Below are 25,625 nucleotides of genomic sequence, written 5' to 3'. Positions count from 1 at the left end.
TAAGTCATGATCGCTTGTACTTACGTTACCATTAATTTTTAGTTCTTTGATCCATTCCTTTTTATCTGTCTAGATGAGATGTAATATAGAATTCCCCCATATAGGAGGCAACACCTTTTGCATTAGGGAATCATCATCTATAATATTTAGAAATTCAAGGGATGTTTTAGCATGGGACCTGCAGCAAATGTCACTCAAATTGGAGTCCCCTATGATCACACATCTTTTTTTCTTACACGTTGTAGACAGGTGGGTTCATTCTGTTCCCTAGTGTGATTTGAGGTTCTGTCACAGTCCCCATCTTGTGCTTTATCTATTAAAATATAGATCCATAAGAATTCAAGATTATTTTTTTCCAAGTAGCAGTGACTCGGGAACAGGTAATGCCATTTTTGATGTAGACTGTCACTCCACACTCCCTTTTGCCCTTTTGTTCCTTGCTAAATAGGTTATAACCATTAATTTTAACATTCCAGTCACAGGAATCGTTAAGAGGCAGATGTTTCAGCACCCGCTAGCAAATCCTTACTGGGATTGTCAAAGGGGCTGAGGGAATTTAGGCACCAGCTCACATTGAATTTCAGTGGGAAGATTTTCACTGGTATTTGGGTGCTTACATTTGTAGATAGCTGCCTAGTGGGGTTTTCAGATGTGCCAACATTGATCTCCCAGTGATATCACTGATGTCCCAGTGAACTCCTAATGTAACCATTCATTGAAATCAATGAGAGTCAGGCCCATGCTGTGCTTAGGCATTTTTGTCAAGCCCACTAGATCCCTGTCTACCCCTAAAGATACCTAAATACATTTGAAAAGCTAGCCATAGGAGCTTAACTCCCTTAGGCTCCTTTGAAATTCCTAGTCAGGGAGAGAAATTGTTGCTGCTGGGGACTGAAGACTTTTGAAAATCTAGTCACTTATTTAGGTGATTGAATCAGGATTCCACTCTCATTCTCATGTTGTTTCTTTTTTAGATTGTTTTATTACTCTTATTCTTATTAATTATTGTTATTATACCAATCACTGTAGAATCTATGTCCTGACAAACTAATTTTTAGCTTGGGACATCTCTAGTTATGTCTGGGTGAAATCATTGATATCCCACCTGAAGCAGAAAACGCAGGTGCAAGAATGACTGAAAGAAACAAATGTTGATAGCAGGAAGGAAACTAGGTCTGCAAATCCTTACTGAAGAAAGAAAGGAATGGCTGAAGCCCAACTCTCTGCTGATTCTCTGATACAAAACAGTTATAGCCATTATGACAGAGAGTTGTTGTTGTTGTTTTTTTACTTAAACTGAAGGGAAAGTGTGTGCATTAAAAACTGTTCATAACACCTTTGGAAACTATGACCTATTTTTTACTGACTCAGAGGAAGCAATGAGATTGATTCCCTCTCTCAGTCACCCTGGTGTAAATCAGGAGTAACTCCCCTGAAGCGCTTCATCTGAAACATCCAGTACTGGCCACTCCTGGGGATGTGTTGTACTTCATGATTTATGGTGTCAACTGACCAACTCTACGAGGAAGGTATGACAATCTGTAACCCTATATTCACCCCTTTTAGAGGACTATGATAAATCTTGTACAAAGTAAGCCTTGTGAGGTATATTTTAAACTCATAATCCGCTGATTATTATTGTTTTTGTAAAATATGTGGGGTATCATTGTATGTAGAGTTATAAGATTCCACTGTATGATGTTACCAAGACTTGTTCCAACATATTATGGAGGACAGTCACAAATCAGTTCCACAGAGACAAAAGGCTAGCCAAGAGCCGCTGCCTAGGAAATGAGGGAGGGACATGTCGCCACTTCCAGAGATCCTCCCAAGGTAAGCACCACCCAGAGTCCGCAACCCCTTCTGTGCCCCTATCCCCTGCACTAGCCTTAAGCCCCTTCCCACACTCTAACTCCTGCTGTTGGGGGGGCCCCGATGGTTCGAAGCTGCCCCAGCAGCAGCTGATGCGGTTGGTCATGAGGCTGCCTGAGCTGTTCAGGTGGTCCCCAGATCAGCCGCACAGGCCACTGCAGAAGTCACAGAGCTCCCGGAAAGTCATGGAATCCATGACTTCTGTGACTGACTGCAGCCTTACTTGTGATAACTTAAAAATCTATCTTGCTCAACTTAATACATTTGTTTTATTCTTATATCTAAACCAATGTATTTAGATTGAAGTATTTGGCATTTCCATTTTAGATAATGGGATTTGAGTGTATCACTTTCATAGAATCATAGAAAATTAGGGTTGGAAGCACCACAGGAGGTCATCTAGTCCATCCCCCTGCTCAAAGCAGGACCAACACCAACTAAATCATTCCAGCCAGAGATGTCAAGCCAGGCTTTAAAAAACCTCTAAGGATGAAGATTCCACCAACTCCGCCTTTTTATTGATGAAGTGACAGACTTTATATGAGCTTTTCTAGAAGCAGAGAGCTGGGCTGTACAAGATGCACATTTCTGGGACGAAGTCTGGGACTGGGAGTTTGCTGGTGTTCTAAAGTGTAATTCAAGAGTGGCTAGTTATAGCAGTTATACAATATAGCTAGGAGTGATTTGCATGCTGGATGTGCTGTAGCCCATGAAAGCTTGTGCTCAAATAAATTTATCAGTCTCCAAGGTGCCACAGGTACTCCTGTTCTTTTTGCAGATATATACTAACATGACTGCTACTCCTAAATGCTGGAGAATGTGTGTGAACAGACTAAGTGTAGTGGCTTTCAAAGTGAAGCACTGTAAAAGGCACCCGAGAATGGAGGGAACACAGCTGTTCAACTGTCCAGATTGTACCCTGGGGAATGTCACGGAAGGAAAAATGAATATTGAATTTAGAGTTTTGGGTTGTAAAAATTGTCTAAGGCAGTTGAGTACTCATATTCCACTATGAGGAGATAGGACACCAAAGAAGATGAAATAATTTGGATGGCACCAGCAAGGTGTGTAGATAAAGAGAGCACTTGTTTGAACTCTCATAAGAGGAGATGGGTTACCAGAATCAAAATGAAATTGTATAGTGGGAATATCAGACATTCAAACTGCTGGGAGCCAAATACATGGTTGGCTAAAATGTGAAGATACAGGAAAGTTCACCTTTCTGATCTTGGGTCTTGACCCACCTATTGGGAAAGTAAATAGCCCAGCACTTGGGTAGAGAACCCAGATTTCAGAAGAGAGGTGAGAATTTTGGTGTTCCTGAGATTAAATAAAAGATACTTGGCTAAAATTTACAAGTATCTCCTTAAATTTAAATGGCTGAGTTTATTTTCTTTCCCCTAGATGCAATCAGTGGCAAACACTGAGTGGGGAAATCAATCAAGCATCACAGAATTCATATTCCTGGGATTTGAGAATATTCAGGAACTGCAGGTTCTTCTCTTCCTGGTATTTCTAGTGATCTACATTGTGACTGTGACTGCGAACATGCTCATCATTGTTCTAGTTATGGCTGATCAGCACCTTCACACCCCCATGTACTATTTCCTGGGGAATTTGGCCTGCTTGGAGATCTGCTACACTTCCATCATCCTGCTCAGGCTGCTTTCCAGTCTCCTGACTGGGTACAGAACCATGTCTGTCATGGGCTGTATTACACAAATGTATTTTTTTGGTTCTTTGGCAGCTGCAGAATGTTACCTCCTAGCAGCAATGTCTTATGATCGGTATTTGGCAATATGTAAACCACTGCATTATCCTACCTGTATGACAGGCAGGTTCTGCCTTCAGCTCACAGCTGGATCTTGGATAAGTGCATTTCTGGCTATTAGCATAATAGTGTTGTTCGTGTCACAGTTAACTTTCTGTGGCACCAATGAAATTGACCATTTCTTTTGTGAGCTCACCCTGGTGGTAAAACTCTCCTGCAGTGACACCAACGTGGTGGAATTTTTAATGTTCCTATTTGCCTCCATTTTCACTCTACCTCCATTTCTATTAACCATTATCTCCTATGTTCTTATTATAGCCACCATCCTGAGAATCTCTTCCGTCACTGGAAAGCAAAAGGCATTTTCCACCTGCTCCTCTCACCTCATAGTTGTTACAGTTTTCTATGGGACACTAATGATTGTCTATGTGTTACCGAAAAACAACAAACTCAGAGTTTTAAACAAATTGTTTTCTGTTTTCTACACTATCTTAACTCCTATGGTCAATCCCCTTATATATAGCCTGAGAAACAAAGACGTAAAGCAGGCTCTGAAAAAATATGCCAGTATGTTTTTGGCTTTTCCAAGAATTCAGACAATCAGAGCAAATCCATTCAGAATAACACCAAGTTGAAAGAACAAAAAAATTAAAATTATTCAGAAACCAAATTGTTCAGAAAAAATTTAGTTCATTTGTTTTTTAAATTTTCTCCTTTCTTTTTTTCTATTGGAACTTGCCATGAAAATTTGTTGGTTTCTTGTTTGTTTGTTTTTTCTTTATTTTTCACTTTTTCACTTCTTGTTTTTTTTTCCTTTCTTCCCCCTTTTTCCCCTAAATCCTCCTTTTCATTGGCAAAATAGGCAAAATAAAAACATGGGGAAAGGAGGGAAAGGGGAAGGGAAAACTCTAGAGACATTGTGGAAAAAGCAAGAAACAAACATCAAACCACATAATAAATGATTTCTTCAACTCCATGTTTCAATAATAAATGTCATGACAATTTCTGATAAATTAAAATGTAGTCCTTTTCAAAATATGCTGAAAGAAAATGATTATTAAGAGCGTGGGTTTTTATAAGAAATCTTTACCATTTTTCAAACAGCTCCTTGTGTTAGATAAAACATTGTGCAGGGTCTGTAAAATTGAATAGTGAGACTAAGAGTTTTCAAAGTATCCAATGTGGTCATTCCTAAAGAAGGAAACGTTCTTACCAACTGTGCATCACACACATCTATTTCTTTAACTAATGTGAATGTTAAAACAATCAATAGCCTATAGGCTTGTCGGTCTAACCTAGAGCTTACCATCTCCGGAAAAGCTTAGGGTGCATCAGTTGTTTTAGCCCCATCTGGAAGGGCCTGTCTATGGACTGGTCTACACTAAAGCTGTAAGTTGACCTAGTTACACTACTTCACTTATGTAAATTATGTAACTTAAGTCCACATATCTTAGGTCTACTGACAGCGATGTCTACACCACACTGTGTTGACAGGAGACACTCTCCTGCCAACTTGCCTTCCACCTCTCAGGGAGGTGGAGTAAAGACATCCATGAGAGACCATTCTGCCATCAACTTAGCTTGTCTTCATCAGACCCTCTAAATCAACACCACTGCAGGGATCGCAGCAGTGACGATTTATCTGTAAATATAGACAAGCCCTATGTGTCAGTCTGTTTCCCTGCAAAAAGCCCCTGACAACTCTCTCTCTCTCTCTCTCTCTCTCTCTCTCTCTCTCTCTCTCTTTAAAACTGTTTCTGTCCTTTTGATCTGTCTTTTCCCAGCCTGGGCTGAAGAACCCTATAACTGAGCAGGATCCTCTGTAAATAACATCTTCACAGCTCAGTTTTAATTAGAAACCTAGACTGATACAAAATTAACATGGCACACATTAAATGGATTAAAAACTGATTAACTGACAAGTCTCAAAATGTAATTGTAAATGGGAAATCATCACTTAGTGGATGTGTTTCTAGTGGTGTCCTGCAAGCCTTAAGTCACTTAAGCTTTTTTGAAAAACCCATAAAATCTTCACTGGTAATGTTTTCAGATGACTCAAAGATTCTGTGAGTTGGTAAATAATGAAAAGGACAGATCACCTATGCAGAGAAATCGATATCTCTTAGTAAACTAAGCACAGTCAATAAAAATACATTCAAATATGGTCAAATGTAAAGTGGTACATTTAGGAGCAAAAACATAGGCCATACTTCAGCATGACGAACTTCATCCTGGGAAGCAGTGACTTGGAAAAAGACTCGGAGGATTAGCTAATCATGAGCTCCCATTGCAGCACTGGGATCAAGAGGATAATATGATTCTTGACTGTATAAACAGGGGAATCTCAAGTAAAAGTAAGTAGGATATACTGCCTCTGAATTTGTCACTGATTTAACCACTACTGGAATAACTTGTCTCATTCTGTTGGGCACAATTCAAGAAGGATGTTCATAAATTGGAGAGGGTTCAGAGAAGCGCCACAAGAATTTTTAAGAGATTGGAAAACCTGCCTTACAGTGACAGACTAAAGCAGGCCTGCACAACATATGGCCAGCCTGCAGAGCCTCACTGTGTGGCCCGCGGGAGGATTCTAAATCCCCTGCACATGGCACTCTGTGGGCAGTCCAGAGCCCTTTGAATCCTGGATGAGGCAGGAAATCAAAGGGCTTTGCACTGCCTGCAGCGGCAGGGAGCCCAGAGTCCTTTAAATCCCAGCTGCAGCTGGGAGTCAGAGGGCTCTGGGCTGCCAGCAGAGATTCCCAGCCGCAGCTGTGTCATAAACAGATAGTTAAGGGTTAATAGAACAGGAGTACTTCATGTCTCTTTTGCCTGTAAAGGGTTAACAAGCTCAGTGAGCCTGGCTGTCACCTGACCAGAGAACCAATCAGGGGACAGGATACTTTCAAATCTTGGTGGAGGGAAGTCTTTGTATGTGCTGTTAGCGTTTGGTTGTTGTTCACTCTGGGTTCTGAGAGTGACCAGATGTGCAACCAGGTTTCTCTCCAATCTCTCTGATACAGTCTCTTATATGTTCAGAATAGTAAGTACTAGGTAGATAAGATGGATTAGGCTTATGTTTGTTTTCTTTATTTGCAAATGTGTATTTAGCTGGAAGGATTGTATCTCTGTTTGTTGCAACTTGTATTTGTGCTGGGGCGAGGATTGTCTCTGGTGTCTATAAGCTGAAAGACCCTGTAACATTTTCCATCTTGATTTTACAGAGATAATTTTTACTTTTTTTCCCTTTCTTTAATTAAAAGCTTCTCCTTTTTAAGAACCTGATTTTTTTTTTATTCTTGTGTGAGACCCCAGGGGCCGGGGTCTGGACTCACCAGGGAATTGGTGGGAGAAAGGAGAGAAGGGGGGGAGGAAAAGCCTGATTTGTCTCTGTGTTAGAATCACTGTCTCTCTCTCAGGGAGAGTCTGGGAGGGGGAGAGAAGGGGAGGGAAGGTGAATTTCCTCTCTGTTTTTAGATTCAAGGAGTTTGAATCACAGTGATCTCCCAATGTAACCCAGGGAGGGGAGAAACTGGGAGGAAGAAAGGAGGGGAATGGTTTATTTCCCTTTGTTTTGAGATCCAAGGGGTTTGGGTCTTGGGGTCCCCAGGGAAGGGTTTGGGGGCCAGAAAGTGTCCCAAAACACAATATTTTTGGGTGGTGGCAGCTCTACCATTTCTAAGCTAGTAATTAAGCTTAGAGGGGTTCATGCAGGTACCCCATCTTTTGGAAGCTAAGGTTCAGCATGGGGAATCATACCTTGACAGGCTGAGATTTAAAGGGCTCAGGGCTCCCCAGAGCCTTTTGAATCCCTGCCCGCGGCCAGGGCCGGCTCCAGGCCCCAGCGCACCAAGTGCGTGCTTGGGGCGGCATGCTGCGGGGGGCACTCTGCCGATTGCCGGGAGGGCAGCAGGCGGCTCCGGTGGACCTCCCGCAGGCGTCCCTGTGGAGGGTCCACTGGTCCTGCGGCTTCGGTGGAGCATCTTCAGGCATGCCTGCGGGAGGTCCATCGGAGCAGCGGGACTGGAGAGCGGCACAGCGCCCCCCGTGGTGTGCCACCGTGCTTGGGGTGCCAAAATGGCTAGAGCCGGCCCTGCCCGCGGCCACTGATTGCCGCCTCCCCAGACCCCTGCCCCAACTGCCTCCCCAGGATCCCCACCCCCTATCTAACACCGCTGGTCCTTGTCTCCTGATACCCCTCTCCCAAGACCCCTGCCCCTAACTGCCCCCCAGGACTCCATCCTCTATCTAAATGCCTCTGCTCCTTGTCCCCAACTGCCCCCTCCTGAGAACACCCCAACTTCCCCTCAGGACCCCACCCCTTACCTGTCTCCTGATAAACCCCTAGGACTCCCATGCCTATCCAACTGCTGCCTGTCCCTTGACTGCCCCCGTGAACCTTCGCCTCAGCCAACCCCCCCGTTCCCTGTCTCTTGACTGCCCCCCAAAACCCCCTACCCCTTCTCCAACCCCAGCCCCCTTACAGTGCCACTCAGACCAGCGTGTCTGGCTCCATGCAGCTCCAGACACGTTGCTGCCATTCTCCTCCGCGGAGCCCACAGCTTTCCCCCCCACCCCAGCACCTGCCTTCCAGATTTGAATACTTCAAAATTCAGGAGTGCTCAAGCTCAGTTTGGGTAGCTGTTACTTCATTTCTCCCAAATCAAATATACTGATCCACTGTAACTTGCTGTAGAAAAAGTAGGATAAAATTGAGCAAGAAATGCTTATTAGGGCTGGAATTGCTATTTTCAACAGCCATTGCCGCCTTGTTTGTTTAAAAGGAAAACAGTGATATTGCATTGGCAAATTCCCCATAGAAAGAAAGAGTGGAACAAAAGAATAATAAAGGCACCTCAACTTTTCCTCATTTATGGAGGACAGTCTTATAATATGCATCCAGATATCCTCCAATCACACAAGCTGAAAATTGTTCCACTTTACTGCAGCTCTGTAACCACATGGGAACCAATCCTGTCTGTGTTTTGTGCACATCTAAAATTCCTGCTGAATGACCTGCCCTGGGAGCATTACCAGTGACCCAGGGCTGGGGCGGCAGGAGGTGTGTGTGGGGGACACTGGTGGGGGGGAGCACAGGGTTGGGGCAGCAGTGAGGTGGTGGGAGGGCACTGGTGAGGAGAAAAGGGGGAAGCCCAGAGCTGGGGTGCCAGGATGGGTGGGGGGAGAGCCCAGAACTAGGGCAACAGGGGGAGTACTGGGGGGAGCCCAGTGCTGGGACAGGGGGCAGCCAATTTTTTTTTTTGCTTGGGGCAGCAAAAAACCTAGAGCCAGCCGTGCCGGGTCCCCTTAGCCGCCTGAGCCTCGGGCCCTTTAATTTGACCCCGAGGTCTCCCAGTCACCTCTTCAGCTGGGAGCCCCCGGTTGATTTAAAATTAAGTATCACCTCCCTACCCCCAACCTTCCTTTTTGGCCCACAGCTGTTTTGGTGGGGTGGCGCTAGGAAAGGAGGGTTTGTTTCCGTAGGGCTGGGCGGCCTTGGGGCGGGATGTTTCTGCGGGGCCGGGAGGTTTTGGCCCTCAGCTGTTTTCTTTGGAGTAATGTGGCCCTTGCCGCTTTACGAGTTGTGCAGGCCTGGACTAAAGGAACACATTTTTATCAGAAACGGTAATTAACCATTGGAACAATTTATCAAGGGTTGTGGTGGATTCTCCATCACTGGAGATTTTTTAAAACAAGATTGGACATCTGTCTTATAAATATGCTCTGTTTTACAGGCATTAACTCAGGGAAGCCCTGTGGAATGTGTGACACAGGAGGTCAGACTAATGATGATGGCAGCGGTTCCTTCTAGCCTTTTCGTAGATTCAAACAAATGTTGGGCAGGAAGGCACCTCAAGAGATCAAGTCCAGCCCCCTGTGCTTAGGCAGGACCAATTAAACCTAGATTCATAGATTCAAAGATTCCAAGACCAGAAGGAACCATTGTGGTCATCTAGTCCAGGAGTGGGCAAACCTTTTGGCCTGAGGGCCACACTGGGGTTGCAAAACTGTATGGGCATCCCCAAACAGCCCCCTTCCACTTCCCATCCCCTGACTGCCCCCTCAGAGCACCCGACCCATCCAACCCCCCCAAATGCCTCGTCCCGGGACCGCTGCCCCTAACTACCCCCCAGGACCCCACCCGCTATCTAACCCCTGCTCCAAGTCACCCAACCCTTATCCACACTCCCGCCTCCTGACAGGCCTCCTGGGATCCGATGCCTATCCACACCCCCATTCCCCGTCCCTTGACCACCACCCCCCAGAACCTCCACCCTATCCAACCGCCCCCTGTTCCCTGTCCCCTGACTGCCCCCCGCCCCTTATCCAACCCTCCTGGCCCTGGTCCCAGTCCCCTTACCATTCCGCTCAGAGCAGCATGTCTGTCAGGCCAGAGCAAGACACTCTGCCACTCTGCTTGGCAGGAGCTCACAGCCCCGCCGTCTAGAGTGCTGCCCCCGAGGGAGCGGGGGAGGGGCCGGGTGCTAGTCTCCCCAGCTGGGAGCTCAAGGGCCGGGAAGGACAGTCCCGCGGGCTGGATGTGGCCCACGGGCCATAGTTTGTCCTCCTCTGATCTAGTCTGACCTCCTGTAGAGCACAAGCCATGGGACTTCCCCAAAATAATTCCCAGAGCAGACCTTTTAGAAAAAAACAAAAACAAAACATCCAATCTTGATTTTAAAAGTGCCAGTGATGGAAATTCACCATGAACCTTGGTAAATTGGTCCATTGGTTAATTACTTCATCATTAGAGAATTACACATTATTTCCAGAATGAATTTGTCTAACTTCAACTGCCTGCCATTGGATCGTGTTAGACCCTTGCCTCCTAGATAGAAGAGTTCATTATTAAATATTTGTTCCACATGTAGATACATACAGACTTCAATTAATTCACCCCTGAAACTTCTCTTTGTTAAGCAAAATAGATTGAGCTCCTTGAGTCAAACACTATTGGGCATGTTTTCTAATCCTTTAATCATTCTTGTGGCTCTTCTATGAACCTTCTCCAATTACCAACATCCTTTTTGCACTGTGGGCCCCACAACTGAACATGGTTTTCCAGCAGCAGTTGCACCAGTGCCAAACACAGAGGAAAAATGACATCACTACTCCTTTTTGAGATTGCCATCTTTATGCATCCAAAGATTGTATTAACTCTTTTGGCCACAGCACTGCGCGTGGAGGTGATTATCCACCACGACCCTGCAAATCTTTTTCAGTCACTGCATCCCAGGATAGAGCCTTTTTCTTGTGAATATGGCCTACATTCTTCAGTCCTAGATGTACACATTTCCATGTAGCCACATTAAAACTCATATTGTTTGGTTTTGCCCAGTTTACCAAGCAATCCAGATGACTCTGTATCAGTGACTTGTCCACTTCATTATTTACCACTCCCCCAATTTTTGTGTCCTCTGCATACTTTATCAATTATGATTTTGTTTTCTTTCAGGTCAAGGATAAAAATGTTAAATAGTGTAAGGTCAAGAACTGATCCCAGTGGGACCCAACTGAAACACACCCACTTGATGATGATTCCATTTTTATAGTTACAGTTTGAGACCTATAAACTAGACAGTATTTAATTTATTTAATGTTCATCATGTTAATTTTACATCATTCTATTTTTAATCAAAATACCATGCGATACCAAGTCAAATGCATTAGAGAAATACTATCTCAGTATATTGACTAAACACTATCACCTTTATCAACGAAACTTGTAATCTCATCAAAATAAGGTACCAAGTTATTTAACAGGATCTATTTTTTTAAATAATTTTATGTTGATTGTCATTCATTACATTTCTATCTTTAACTCTTCACTAACTGAGTCACATATCAGCCACTGCATTATCTTGCCTGGAATCAAGGTCATTCTGACAGGCTTATAATTAACTGGGCCATCCCATTTATCCTTTTCAAATATTGGCATAACATTAGCTTTCTTTCAGCATTCTGGAATCTCCCTAGTGCTCCAAGACATTGAAAATTAACATTATTGATCCATCAAGCTCCCCAGCAAGCTCTTTTAAAACTCTTGGAGGCAAGTTATCTGGACCTGCTAATTTTAGAATGTCTGACTTTGGTATCTGTTGTTTAATGTTCACCAGAGATATTAGTGGAATGCAAAGAGTGTTAACATCACTACTAAGAGGCATAAGAGAGTTAGGTGCCCGCCTCCTATTGACTTTCAATGGGAGTTGCATGCACGGATTTGAAATGAAAATATGGTTCATGGACCTGCAGTGGGAGTTCTGTTAAATCTCAGCTAAATTCCACTGTACTGAATGGAGTTATTCTGAACCTTAACTGGTGGTAGGATGTGGCCATTTGTCTTTTCCAGGCCCTGCCTCCAGTATTTCTCCTCACAATCCCACCTGCTGATCACAAGTTACTCTTTCTGTTGTATTCACACTGAGGGAAAGTGGTGTAGAGAGAGAGATGAACTAATAGTAAAAGGAATTGTTATACAGACAGATCTCATAGTTTTCTCTGCGAAAGTATGTTGCGTGGCCAAGACTTTCCTGTCTGGGAACCTAAAGACAGGTTTCTAACCCATGACTTTCAAAGGGGCCTAAAGGCGTGATACATAAGAGAATTCAATGAAAGTGAATGGACAAAAACAAACAAGTCAACAAAAAGCCAGCTATCTTACTCAAAGTCTTTCAGGGTTTATATGTGTTTGCTATTGTCCACCATCATAACTAGGGAGGGTTTTCAGAGTCCTTTCACCAAAAATCCTTAAAATATGACAGCATGAACTGTCTGGGAAGCATTTCAATTTTGTCCTTCTCTTGAAACAGTCTGTGCTCCTACCAACGTAGGCTCCGATTGTCAAAGAGGATTATGGGAGTTAGGTGCCTGCATCCCACAGAAAGTCACTAGAACTTGGGTGCCTAATTCCCTAAGGGTCCACTGAAAATCCCAGCCTAGATCTCAACTAGTTGAGTGAGTTCAGTAAGCTAGTTCAACCTGATGATACGGTCTTGATGCAATTATCATGGGGTGAAATACTTAGTACTGTAATGGTAGAAAGTTGTATTCTTCAGTCTTCCTAATTGCTCTATAAATTTCAAAATGCAGTCAATTCCCCTATGACATTAATTTAAATATGATTATCAAAAGCAATCTCAATGGAGAATCATGCATCAGTATGATCCAGGGAGGCTGATTTCTTCTATAAAGCTGATAACAACCCAGAGAAAGGCAAAGGAAGATTTTGTGTAATGCAGCATAGCCGGACCAGCCCAGCCTGTCAAGGAAAGTGGAGGGGTCTTTATAAAGAGAGTGAAAACATATGACGAAGATGAAAGACAGAAGAGCAAGGGTGGAAACTGGATCATGATTCCCAAAATCAGTCACTAGCAATACAACAGCTGCTCCTCCTACTCTGATATTACCAGTCACTCCTTCCCAGTCACTTAAAGGTAGGAGTGAATGAAAATTGTCCACCAACATTTTCTCTTGTTACAGGAAATTAGATTTTCAACAAAAGGAATGTTTGCATGAAAAATGTCTGCTTTCCTCTTGTGATGAGGCTGTGAGAGTCTTGTACTTAACGGGGCATCAGCCCCTGGACACCATTAGCCTGTTAGCCTCCCAAGCAATCACCAAGGTTTGGCATAAGCATGTCATAAGCTTTTATTGGATACCTCCCAGGCTATCATTTGTGAATGAACATGGCTTGCTAGGTGTAGTGAATTTGTCAGGCCTGTCTGGAGTTGCTGTTACTGAACAATGACTCCCATGGAGGGGTTCTTAGGGTCACAGGAGATCGAGGGAAAGAAAGGGTTAAGAGTAACTGAAAGGCTATATCAAAAATAGAATCATTTCCCCAGATTGCACCATTCACAACTATGTCCCAGCCCCAGACCCCTCCCTGGCATCTTCCCAGGCAGATGGAATGCCCAGTATGAGGCCAGAGATGCATATAGCAACATAGTAAACGCTGGTCGGCTTAAAGAAAATGCAAGGGCAGGGTGTCATAACCTAGTCCCAGATTTGGATCTTAGCGTCCAAAATATGGAGGTTAGCATGAAAACCTCCAAGCTTAGTTACCAGCTTGGACCTGGTACTGCTGCCACCACCCAAAAAATTAGAGTGTTTTGGGGCACTCTGGTCCCCCCAAAAACCTTCCCTGGGGACCCCAAGACCCAAACCCTTGAGTCTCACAACAAAGGGAAAGAAATCTTTTCCCTTCCCCCCTCCAGGTGCTCCTGTAGAGATACACAGAAGCAACCTCCGTGAATCTAAGCAGAGGGACTCCACCCTCCCCGTTCCCAGTCCTGGAGAACAGAATTACCTCCCTCTTCACCCAGAGGGAATGCAAAATCAAGCTAGTAAATCTAACACACACAGAGTTCCCTCTGAGTTCTTCCTCCCACCAATTCCCTGGTGAGTACAGACTCAATTCCCTGGAATTTCCCACTAAAGAAAAACTTTAAAAGGTCTTAAAAAGAAAGCTTTATATAAAAAGAAAGAAAAATACATAAAAATGGTCTCTCTGTATTAAGGTGACAAATACAGGGTCAATTGCTTAAAAGAATATTGAATAAACAGCCTTATTCAAACAGAATACAATTTAAAGCACTCCAGCAACTATATTCATGTAAATACAAAAAAAAACATATAAATCCTATCTGATCTTTTTGTACTTACAACTGGGAAACAGAAGATTAGAAAGCAGGAAATAGAAATCACTCCTCATCTGAGAGAGCATACAGGCAGACAGACAAAGAACTCAGACACACAATTCCCTCCACCCAGAGTTGAAAAAAATCCTGTTTCCTGATTGGTCCTCTGGTCAGGTGGTTCAGATTACTTCTTTCCAGGTGAAAGAGACATTAATCCTTAGCTATCTGTTTATGACACAGGGTCCTTTCCTGGGTCCCTGGTCTGGAGTCCCATGGAGGTCCCGGTTGGTTCTAGGTAGCTGGCACCAGGTTGGATCTTTGCCTCTGGATCCTGGTCTCCTCAGGCTTGGATCTGCCTGATCCATGCATTGGGTCCCACATCAATTCAGGGTCTGCCTTTTTGGGGAGAGGGAGCTAAGCAGAGAATGCCTGAGCTGTTATGCTTCTTATTCCAGACTCAAACTCTAAGCAGTTTGGAAAGTGGTGTCTGGAGGCCCTGGTGTCATTATTGTTGTAGTCCATGAGTAGGTCCCCTAGAAGCTCAGTCCAGCATTCCAGGAGCCGACAAACTCCAAAATCGGCCTATTTATAGATTACACAGGAACACAGGACATGCACATAATTTCCAGGTCCTGATTCTGGTCGCACTCATTCAGCTGTCCAGTGGGATTCTCTCCTACAGAAGTTAATGTTGTAAAGAACAATTTAAGTGGGGTCAGAATTGGACCAAGGCAATTTCTCATGTGAGGAAACGCTGCAAGATTGGGCCCATTATTATTGGAGCAATTCCAACATTCTTGCTTAGCTCCTTAGACCTTTACTGAGTGATATAAAACTCCGCACTGGCTAGCATACCTTGAGAAACCAGTCCCTATGTTGCTCTGTATAGCTTAATTAAAGTCCTTATTCAGCAAAGCACTTGGGGTCCATATTTTTAAAGGTATTTGGGCACCTAACAGGATTTTCAAAAGCACCTAGGCACCAAGAACTCATAGATTTCAATATAGGTTCTAATTGCCTTTGTACCAATCTGCGATTTTAAGCACCTACTGCTTTTAAAAATCTGGCCTTCATCACTTGCTTAATCCAGTGCAAGTTCAGGATTTCCCAATTCTGCCTTTGAAAGTCCTGTCTCTCCTATATAGTATTTTTATATTTATCTAGATGACCCACATACAGAAAGCAGAAGTGGGCAATCAAACGGTCATCACCAAGTTCATCCTCTTAGGATTCGGGGATCTCCCTAAACTACAGATTCTTCTCTTCCTGCTGTTTCTAGTGATCTACATTGCAACCGTGGCTGGGAACATCCTCATCATTGCTCTAGTTGTGGCTGATCAGCACCTGCACATCCCCATGTACGTCTTCCTCGGGAACTTGTCCTTTGTGGAGACCTGCTATAGTTCCATAATCCTGCCCAGGATGCTGGCCAGTCTCCTAATTGGAGACAGAACTATTTCTGTCTGTGGCTGCATCATGCAGTTTTATTGTTTTGGTTTCTTGGCATGTACAGAGTGTTATCTCCTAGCAGCAATGTCTTATGACCGATATTTAGCAATATGTAAACCTCTGCATTATGTAGCCCTTATGAATTGCAGATTCTGGGTTCTAGCAGCTGGGTCATGGCTGTGGGCATTTGTGGCTAGTACCATAAATGTATGTTTGATGTCACAATTAACATTCTGTGGCTCCAGTGAAATCAACCATTTCTTCTGTGATCTCAACCCATTGATTAAACATTCCTGTCATGACACCAAGTTGATCAGGCTGCTGAGTTTCATACTCACCTCCATAGGTGTCCCTTTCCCATTTCTATTAACCATGGCATCCTACACTTTTATCATCACCACCATTTTAAGAATCCCTTCTACCACCGGGAAGAAAAAGGCATTTTCTACTTGCTCCACTCATCTCATGGTGGTGACAATTTTCTATGGGCCTATAATCATTGTCTATATTTTACCAGACACTGACACTCTTAGAGACCTCAACAAAGTGTTCTCTGTCTTCTACACTGTCCTGACTCCCCTGGTCAATCCCCTCATCTACAGCCTGAAGAACAAAGAGATCAAGGAGGCCTTGAGAAAGATGATCTATAAATTGGTGGTGTTCACAGGAATTCAGAAGGAGTGACTACTGTGGGAACAAATCCAGCTGGCTGAACTAGCAGAGCAGGTAGCATTTAGGTGGCCTCAGGCTCATGCCCACTGGTGCTTCCATGGGGAATGTGAGGATATACTAAGTTTTGGGATCCCTGCATTCCCATTAAATACTAGCGCTCCTATTTACTATTTCCTTCACTGCAACCATAACTGTGATATGCCTTGCACTCCACACAGCAAAATTCAAGATTCCAGTTCCATATTTCATCTGCTCTTCTGCTCTAACTGAGTTTGGAAAACACATTTTGCATAGCCCTAGTTTTGGATTCCAGTGGGTGGGTTTGGATTGTTACACTAGTTGGTCTCTCCTTTATGTCCTGGATTCCTAAATGTTCCCGAATGTTGTATCTGGGAAGACTGTATTTTTGTAATATGTTTCTCTTGCAAAGATTAATAGGTTTAGAAAACCTAAATAGTTTCCTATCAATCAATCAATCAATCAATCAATCATCAGTCAATAAATGATAAAAATGTTATTGTTGAAACATTTCTTTATAACAACAAGTTATTGTTAAATAAAAAATTCTAAGTACTTGTGGAGAAAATACTACTCAATTCTGTATTTGAAAAATGTCAGGATCTATTCTCCTGAAGCATATTGGGTAAAATTAACAAAGTGCCTAAATGCCTTAAAAGCCTAAATCCCATTGACTTTCACTGAAACTTAGATTCAGGACCTTGTTCACTTTTGAAAATAGAACTTAGGCCCTAAATCACTTAGAGGCTTTGCAAGTTCTACCCACTGAGTAGTACCTGTGCCTTAGACGTTCATTCAAAGTAATATACAGGATCTAATTCAAGGCATAACAGTAGAGGAAGCCATTCAGCAGCGGTGCCCACAATATAATTAGGTTCAACATCCTAGGGGCAGGTAGGGTATCAAATAGTGATAGTTTTGGTTTTGTGGCTGAATGTTATCTGCTAGCATTAATGTCTTATGATTGGTATTTATCAATATGTAAACCACTCTATTATGCAGCCCTTGTGACTGGCTGTAGCATAAGTACCTTTCTGACTAGTACCATAGTAATATCTTTGTTGTAATGAATAATGTTCTGTGGCCACCAATGGAATTGACCTTTTCTTTTGTGACTTCACCCCATTGATCAATCTCTCCTGCCATGGCATCTCCTGAATGACTGGTGACCTTCAGATTCTCTTCTACAGAGACCCTGCCCAATTCCTATTGACCCCAAAATCCTATGCTTGTGTCATCACCATCATCCTGAGAATCCTTTCCACTACCACAGGAAAAAGGCATTTTCCACCTGCTCCTCTTACCTTATTGGGGTTACAATTTTCTATGGGACCTAATAGCTGGTTTGCTACCAAATACTGTTGCACTAAGAGACCTGAACACTGTGAAATCCTTACTGATCTTAAATGCAAAAAAGAAACTTACAAGAAGTGGAAGATTGGACAAATGACCAGGGAGGAGAATAAAAATATTTCTCAGGCATGCAGGAGTGAAATCAGGAAGGCCAAAGCACACTTGGAGTTGCAGATAGCAAGAGATGTTAGGAATAACAAGAAGGGTTTCTTCAGGTATTTTAGCAACAAGGAGAAAGTCAAGGAAAGTGTGGACCCCTTACTGAATGAGGGAGGCAACCTAATGAGAGAGGATGTCGAAAAAGCTAATGTACTCTGTCAAGGTTCCCTCCTACTCTGAACTTTGGGGTACAGATGTGGGGGACCTGCAAGAGAAGCTCTAAACTCAATTAAGCTTAGATCTGGTCTGGCTGCCACCACTCACAAGCACTACTTCCCTTCCATGGGTAGCCTTGAGAGACTTCATCAATTTCCTGGTGAACACAGATCCAAACTCCTTGGCTCTTAAAACAAGGAGAAATTAACCATCCCCCCTTCTTTCTCCCACCAACTCCTGGTGGATCCAGATCCAACCCCCTTGGATCTAAAAACAAGGAAAAATCAATCAGGTATTAAGAAAAAGTCTTTTAATTAAAGAAAAGAAAGGTAAAAGAAAACCCTCTGGGAGAGATTAGCATACCAGCTACTCTCACAGACAACAGATTCAAACACAGAAAATGTTCCTCTGGGCAAAAACTTAGTTACACAGAAAAATACCCAAATACCCAATTTGACTATTCCTCTAATTGTGCAAGACAGGTTACAAAGAAATAAACATAAACCTTTTTATTTCCTTCACTAATACTCGCTACTTAATAAGAGGCTGAATTCTGGAGCTTTCCCACTCCGGTCAAAGTGAAACTGACCCAGACAAAGGGAACTTCCCTCTTCCCTTTTGAACCATATTGTTCTTCCATTGGTTCCTCTGGTGTCAGCTAGGCTAGGTGAACTTCTTAACCCTTTACAGGTAAAAGAGGCATTAACCCTTAACTATCTGTTTATGACATACTCAATGCTTTGTTTTGCCTCTGTCTTCACAAACAAGTTCAGCTCCCAGACTGCTGCACTGGGCAGCACAGCATGGGGGGGGAGATGACCAGTCCTCTGTGGTGAAAGAAGCAGTATGAGACTATTTAGAAAAACTGGACGAGCACAAGTCCATCGAGCTGGATGCCCTGCTAAACGAGTTGGCAGATGTGATTGCAGAGCCATTGACCATTATCTTAGAAAACTCATGGCGATTGGGGGAGGTCCCGGATGACTAGAAAAAGGCTAATGTTCTGCCTATCTTTAAAAAAAGGACAATCCAGGGAACTACAGGCCAGTTAACCTCACCTCAGTCCCTGGAAAAATCATGGAGCCGGTCCTCAAGACAGGGTCTCCCGGAGGATTCAGAGGGTGTTTGGGGCACTTCGGTGGTGGATCCCAGAGCAGAAGGACCCTCCGCTGCGGGTCTTCAGGGCATTTTGGTGGCAGGTCCTGGAATGGAAGGACCCCCCGCCTCCGAACTGCCGCTGAAGACTCTGAGTGGAAGACGTTCTAGGGGCCAGGGCCCCTGGAGAGTTTTCCGTGGCCCCCAGACCAAGTGAAGGACCTTGCTCAAGGGGCCCCGGGTCCTGGGGCAAATTGCCTCACTTTCCCCACACACACCCCAGGCGGCCCTGCCTCAAGGAATCAATTCTGAAGCACTTAGAAGAGAGGAAAATGATCAGGAACAGTCAGCATGGATTCACCAAGGGCACGTCATGCTTGACTAACCTAATTGCCTTCTATGAGGAGATAACTAGGTCTGTGGATGTGTTATTCCTTGACTTTAGCAAAGCTTTTGATATAGTCTCCCACAGTATTCTTGCTGGCAAGTTAAAGAAGCATGGGCTGGATGAATGGACTATAAGGTGGATAGAAAACTGGCTAGATCGTCGGGCTCAACCAGTAGTGCTCAATGGCTCCATGTCTAGCTGGTAGCCAGTTTCAAGCAGAGTGCCCCTAGGCGCAGTCCTGGAACTGGTTTTGTTCAATATCTTCATTAATGATCTGGAGGATGGCGTGGACTGCACCCTCAGCAAGTTTGCAGATGACACTAAACTGGGAAGAGTGGTAGATATGCTGGAGAGTAGGGATAGGATACAGAGAAACCTAGAAAAATTAGAGGATTGGACCAAAAGAAACCTGATGAGGTTCAACATGGACAAGTGCAGAGTCCTGCACTTAGGATGGAAGAATCGCATTCGCTGTTACAGATTAGGGCTGAATGACTAGGTAGCAGTTATGCAGAAAAGGACCTAGGGGTTACAGTGAACAAGAAGCTGAATATGAGTCAACAGTGTGCCCTTGTTGCCAAGGCATTTTGGGCTGTATAAGTAGGGACATTGCCAGCAGATCAAGGGAAGTGATTATTCCCCTGTATTCTTCCCTGGTGAGGCCATATGTGGAGTAATGCATCCAGTTTTGGGCCCCCCACTACAGAAAGGATGTGGACAAATTGAAGAGAGTCCAGCGGAGGACAACAAAAAATGATCAGGGGGCTGGGACACATGACTTTCCAGGAGATGCCGAGGGAACTGGGCATGTTTAGTCTGCAGAAGGGAAGAGTGAGGGGGGGATTTGATAATAGCCTTCCACTATGTGAAGAGAGGTTCCAAAGATGATGGATCTAAACTGTTCTCAATTGTAGATGACAGAACAAGGACTAATGTTCTCAAGTTGCAATGAGGAAGGTTTAGGTTGGATATTATGAAAAACTGTTTTACTAGGAGGGTGGTGAAGCACTGGAATGGGTTATCTAGGGAGGTGGTGGAATCTCCTTCCCTAGGGGTTTTTAAGGTTAGACTTGACAAGCCCTGAGTGGGATGATTTAGTTGGGAATTGGTCCTGCTTTGAGCAGGGGGTTGGACTAGATGACATCCTGAGGTTTCTTCCAACCCTAATCTTCTATGATTCTATGAAGCATTTTATTAAATCCCAGCAACACTCCGTATTAAGAACGGCAAGAAGACAGTACCATTCAGTTCCCTTCGGGAGGCAGAAAAATACTTCACAAATCTGCAAACTCCTCCCTGCTGTTACCCGGGGTGCTTTCAACCCAAAGCTCTTGGTAACTTTTAATCTGTTTGAGGTGGAGTTAGGAAATAAATCAGGGGAGAGACGGCCGTCCAAGCGATAGATGGCTGGCACAAACAGGACAATACAAGAGTGCTTTCACTTAATGTTAAACTTTACTAGTCTCAAGCACTTACACACATCCATAACAGGTTAGTAAAACACCCCCAACCCTCAATAATTGCCAAAGCTGAGCGTGGCTCTCGAGTGGTACAGTGGCAGCCCGTCTGCTGCTGGGAAACACAAGATGCATCCAGAGGGAGAGACCAGTCCTGAAAAGTCTCCCTACCTCAAACTTTTCCTCCTTATTTTATACATTAGTACCACACATCATGACATGTCCCTTAAAGAACACTTGTCAAACAAGCAGTTTCAATAATCAAGCAAGAGGCTCCTTATAATTATTGATTTACCAGGTCTGGGTTTTTCCAGAGTTTGCAGCCTTGAGGCCCTGTTAGACACATTCCTGAGAGCACATCCTGCTCTTCTGAAATGAATGTATCAGCAACTTCAACACAAATCTTATCAGGAAGGACGTGGGGTCAAACTGCCCTTTCTGTGGCACCCAAAATTCCCTCCCCTCCTTCCTTTGTTAAGCTAAGCTTACTGACTTGGCTGCTTTTAGCAATAAGCCATAGTGTTTTAAGCCCTTCACTGATTTGCTGCCATCTCTCTGTACACTGCAAGAGAGAATGAGCCAACCATATGGAATTTATATAATGCTCAGTGACATCCGACACAGGTGCTCTAAACTAGTTGATGGGTGCTAGTTGATATTAATGTTAGTTTCTTTTCTTTTTTCTCTCTCTGGTTGGGGTTGAAGGGTCAAAGGGTTATTATCACATTACTTCTTATTGCCTTAATTCATGGGATAAGCACATCAATGTAAAATCTGTCATTTAATTAATAATTACACATATATTTGTATCTGTGCTTTATTAGAGGGTGTTTCTTTATGGACTAATGTATGAAGTTACTGTTGGTAATAGGTGATCATTATAGTTGTAATGTTTGGGGGCCAGTGTGCTGTGAGATTCACCAAGTTTCACCTGATCTGGATGCTCCCTCTGGGTGTCAGGTGTGTATTTTTGGGCAGTTTAAACAGATTCTCCTTTTAAATGGTATGGCACAAATGTGCATTTCTCACTCCACTATCTTTTTTGTTTTGTTTTTTTCCCACTTATTTAATTCCTTTTTCTGTCCCTCTCCTTCCCATTTTTGTGGAATATGTGCTGGGAAGTGATGCCTGCCCCTGGATTATATAACTTTTCCTGCTTAGGAATGTAAGAATTGTGCATGCTGCCTAGGAAAAAATGAAATTTCTCATTTATTCACCAAGTGACTTTATATTTTGTCTGGTACGTTTTAACAATAATGGCTCCAATAATTAAATGTGTTTTCTGGAATATAAAGAGCTTCAATAGCCTTATTAAGAGATAATACACACATACTCAATGCTTAAAGAAGAGAATGTTGACTTTCCCATGGTCCAGGAGAGACATCTGACAGAACTTGAAGCTTGTAAATTGGACAGGGATTGGGAAGGCCTCTCCATTTTTAGCTGTTTTAATTCTAAAGCGAAGGATGTTGCTATACTAAAGGATAAAAAATATGAATGTTAATATTCCAAGTGCAGCGTCTGACAGTAAGGGCAGATTGACTGTTCTCAAGGCTGAAATTGGCAATTCTATAGTCATCTTTGTCAACCTCTATGTGCTAAACCAGAATGATCCCAATTTTTTCATAATTTTTTTATGAGTATAAATGACCATGGGCCACCATCCTAATATTATAGCTGGAGACTTTAACAAAACTGTTGACCCAGTCCTTGAAAATTCTTCTCCATCTCCATATAAAAATGTGAATGCTCGCCAGGCACTCTTAAATACCTGGGTGATTTAGATTTAAGAGATGTATGGAGATTGCATATTCCAACAGCCAGAGACTATAGGGTTGGTTTGTTTTTTTAATTTCTGCAGATCATTCAACATAGTAAAGATTTGACTATTTTTTTTGTCACAAAACTTGATCAATTCTGTCACTGATAGTGGCATTATTAATGTATTGTTGTTATTATTATATCTAACCATGCTTATATGCTTATGTCTTGCATGTGCCCCCAAGTAATATGTGGAAGTTAAATATCTCTCTGCTGTTTGACACATCATTTGTTAACGCTATCAAGTGGGAGTTGAAACTTTAAAAAAAAACAAATGCTCCCTCTGCCCCAGTTCATCGGTGTCCCACTTTGGGGAGTTATTTAAGCCTTCATTGGAGGCCTCATAAATGCAGATCGCTCTTGGAAATGTAAACTCGCTTGGTGTTCCATGAGCTCATATGTTTTAAGAATTTCTCATCTGAGGTGGGTGAAAGGACCAATTTTATACTGCATGCAAAGCTGAAGCCCTCCCCGCAAAATTCCGTGTTTGGACATGTTCCCGATACATGGAGATTACCTGGTAACAAGGCAGCTTTGGTAGCTAAAAAATTAATGCAGCAAAAATGAAAAATATTCTCCCCACCAAGAACTGATGCCTGGCTCAGTGAGATGGCTGCCCTCACAGCTGACAAATGACTTGTATTCCACACTAGGCAATGGCCGGAAAAATCAAAGCAATTTGCACTGACTTCTTAAAGGTCTATGATTAACGTAGACCCTGAAGATAGATACGTTGCTTCCCCTCCCTTTATCCTAACCCTCTTCATTTATATTCTGTGTTATGAGGAGTCTGAGATTTCGGAATATTTCTTACATTGGGAAAAATTAATAACAATTATAAAAGAAAAAGGGAAACTTTAAAATGAACAACTGATACTTGTTCTGAAATGTCAAACCGCTCAGTTCTGACATTCTCAAACTTTTTTTTCCCATTCCTCCCCTCCCCCTGCATGAAATTGATTTGACTTTTTAAAAACTGGTTTAATCAAAATGACATTTTTGGATGGAAAACTGTCTCAACAAATTTTTTCCACCCAGCTCCACATCTGGGCCATGTGGACAAGACAACAACTCAGGGAGTGTCAAGGGATAGTAAAGTGGAAGCAAATCCTATTTATGGCATAAAGAAGCCTTTGTGTAAATGAGAATCAGGGCCCTTATGCATTGACTTCACCTCTCATCTTGATGTTTTGTGTATTTCGTATCTGAAATGCCAGTTTGTATCATGTTTCAGCTAACGAGAAAAGTTAACTTGCTGCATTGACCAGTGGATCTGCCACATGCCTTGATTCAAGGAGACATGGCTTCTCTGCCACTGTTCTGATGGCTGACCCTGGGAAAGACACTTCCCCTTCCCAGGCCTCAGTTTCCCCATCTGTGAAATTACCATTCATGGACATATAATCAGTATGTTGAAAATGTATGGAATAAAATTACTGTACACTGTGTAAGTACAACTAGTAAAGTGATGGAGGTGTATTTTTCAGTCACCCGGGCTCCTCACACACACAGGACATGACACAGAGGGAAGTTTCCCATGGGATTGCACTGGCCTCCACATTCACACTGTTTTAACAAGTGACATGGGGTTAATTCCCCAGAACGTCAATTTAAAAGTGACCACAATCAACAGTCTGGGAGGACATCCGTCTAGCAGCAGGAGACTGTGTGAAGCTGCGCTCCCCTATAAACCCTGTAAGAATCCATCCCAGGAAGTGCTGAGGTTCTGTGTAAGCTGCACAAACAAGAGCATCAAGCAAGAGCAGCCCAGGCCAGTAGCAAAAATGAGGTGTCTTTGCTGAGCAAAAGAGTGTGTGTGAGACAGTGAGGACAGCAGGTGCCCTTGAGGGAGAGGTCACCACTGGATGCTGAGGATTAAAGGTAAATTGGATCATTCCGATTGACCTCCTGAGGTCTCCTCCAACCTTAATCTTCCACAATTCTATGATTCCCGGGACAAGTGCTGGGGGGTTCAGTTAAGAAGGAAAAGTCGGCATGTTGGGAAGGAGAGTGGCCAGAGCAGTCACTCAGGCCCGCCCTGTAACTGTGCACTTAGAACTCTGTGGCACTGCCTGTTCCCTCCTCAACATGTCTCATCACAGCTCCTATTGCCGCTGAGCTGAGACCCCACATAGCACGACTCGGGGATGGCATCATGGATGCTGTACAGCAGGGACACAGCACCAATGTCCGCTTCGATCCCCCCTGTCCCTTAAGGTCTAGGTGGCCTCCTATTTCAAGCCCTGGGAGAGCTCCGGGCTCTTCCCACCCTACATAGGAGCAGAGCACTGAGGTGATGATAAGTGGAAAGCTTTTCAGATCAGGGAACAGAGCAGTGCCCCCTGGATATCTGACATCCACTATGGGTCTTCTTTGCCCTGTCCCATTTCTCATTCTCCCCCTGATACGTTTCCTCATGGTTCCTAACATAGCTTGGCTGAGACAGTGGCTGGGAGGACTGAGTTACATCTGCTCTATTGCTGCCCAGGATTTATCTGTAATTCCACGCCAACAGGCACATGCATGATAGCTGGGCTGCAAGGTGCAACTGGGGACAGAATGTGTGTGAAGGTTTCTAGGTGACTCATGGGATTCATAAGAGTGTAAGGGATCTGTGTGTGTGTCTCCTTGGGGTGTCCCTTGTGCATGAAGCACGGTGTATAGGGGATAGATAGATAGATAGATAGATAGATAGATAGATAGATAGATAGATAGATAGATAGATAGATAGATAGATTTGCTCAGGGAACTAACTTCGAACTTCATCGATTCATAGA

General features: G+C 43.5%; 1 protein-coding gene across 1 annotated transcript in view; it reads left to right on the top strand.

Moving 5' to 3' along the window:
* The first annotated feature begins 3,420 nt into the window (after window positions 1-3,420).
* The window catches only part of LOC115642733 (olfactory receptor 11A1-like), a 45,390-nt gene continuing 23,185 nt past the window's right edge, over window positions 3,421-25,625 (top strand). The window contains exon 1 of the mRNA XM_030546449.1: window positions 3,421-4,182. Within this exon, the coding sequence (XP_030402309.1) occupies window positions 3,421-4,182 (762 nt within the window). The remainder of the gene's footprint in view (window positions 4,183-25,625) is intronic.

This window comes from Gopherus evgoodei, unplaced genomic scaffold (assembly GCF_007399415.2).
Source record: "Gopherus evgoodei ecotype Sinaloan lineage unplaced genomic scaffold, rGopEvg1_v1.p scaffold_45_arrow_ctg1, whole genome shotgun sequence".
In the NCBI taxonomy this organism is placed as follows: Eukaryota; Metazoa; Chordata; order Testudines; family Testudinidae; genus Gopherus; species Gopherus evgoodei.
Note: the sequence above shows the minus strand (reverse complement) of the source record. Positions and strands in the feature narration are given on the sequence as shown.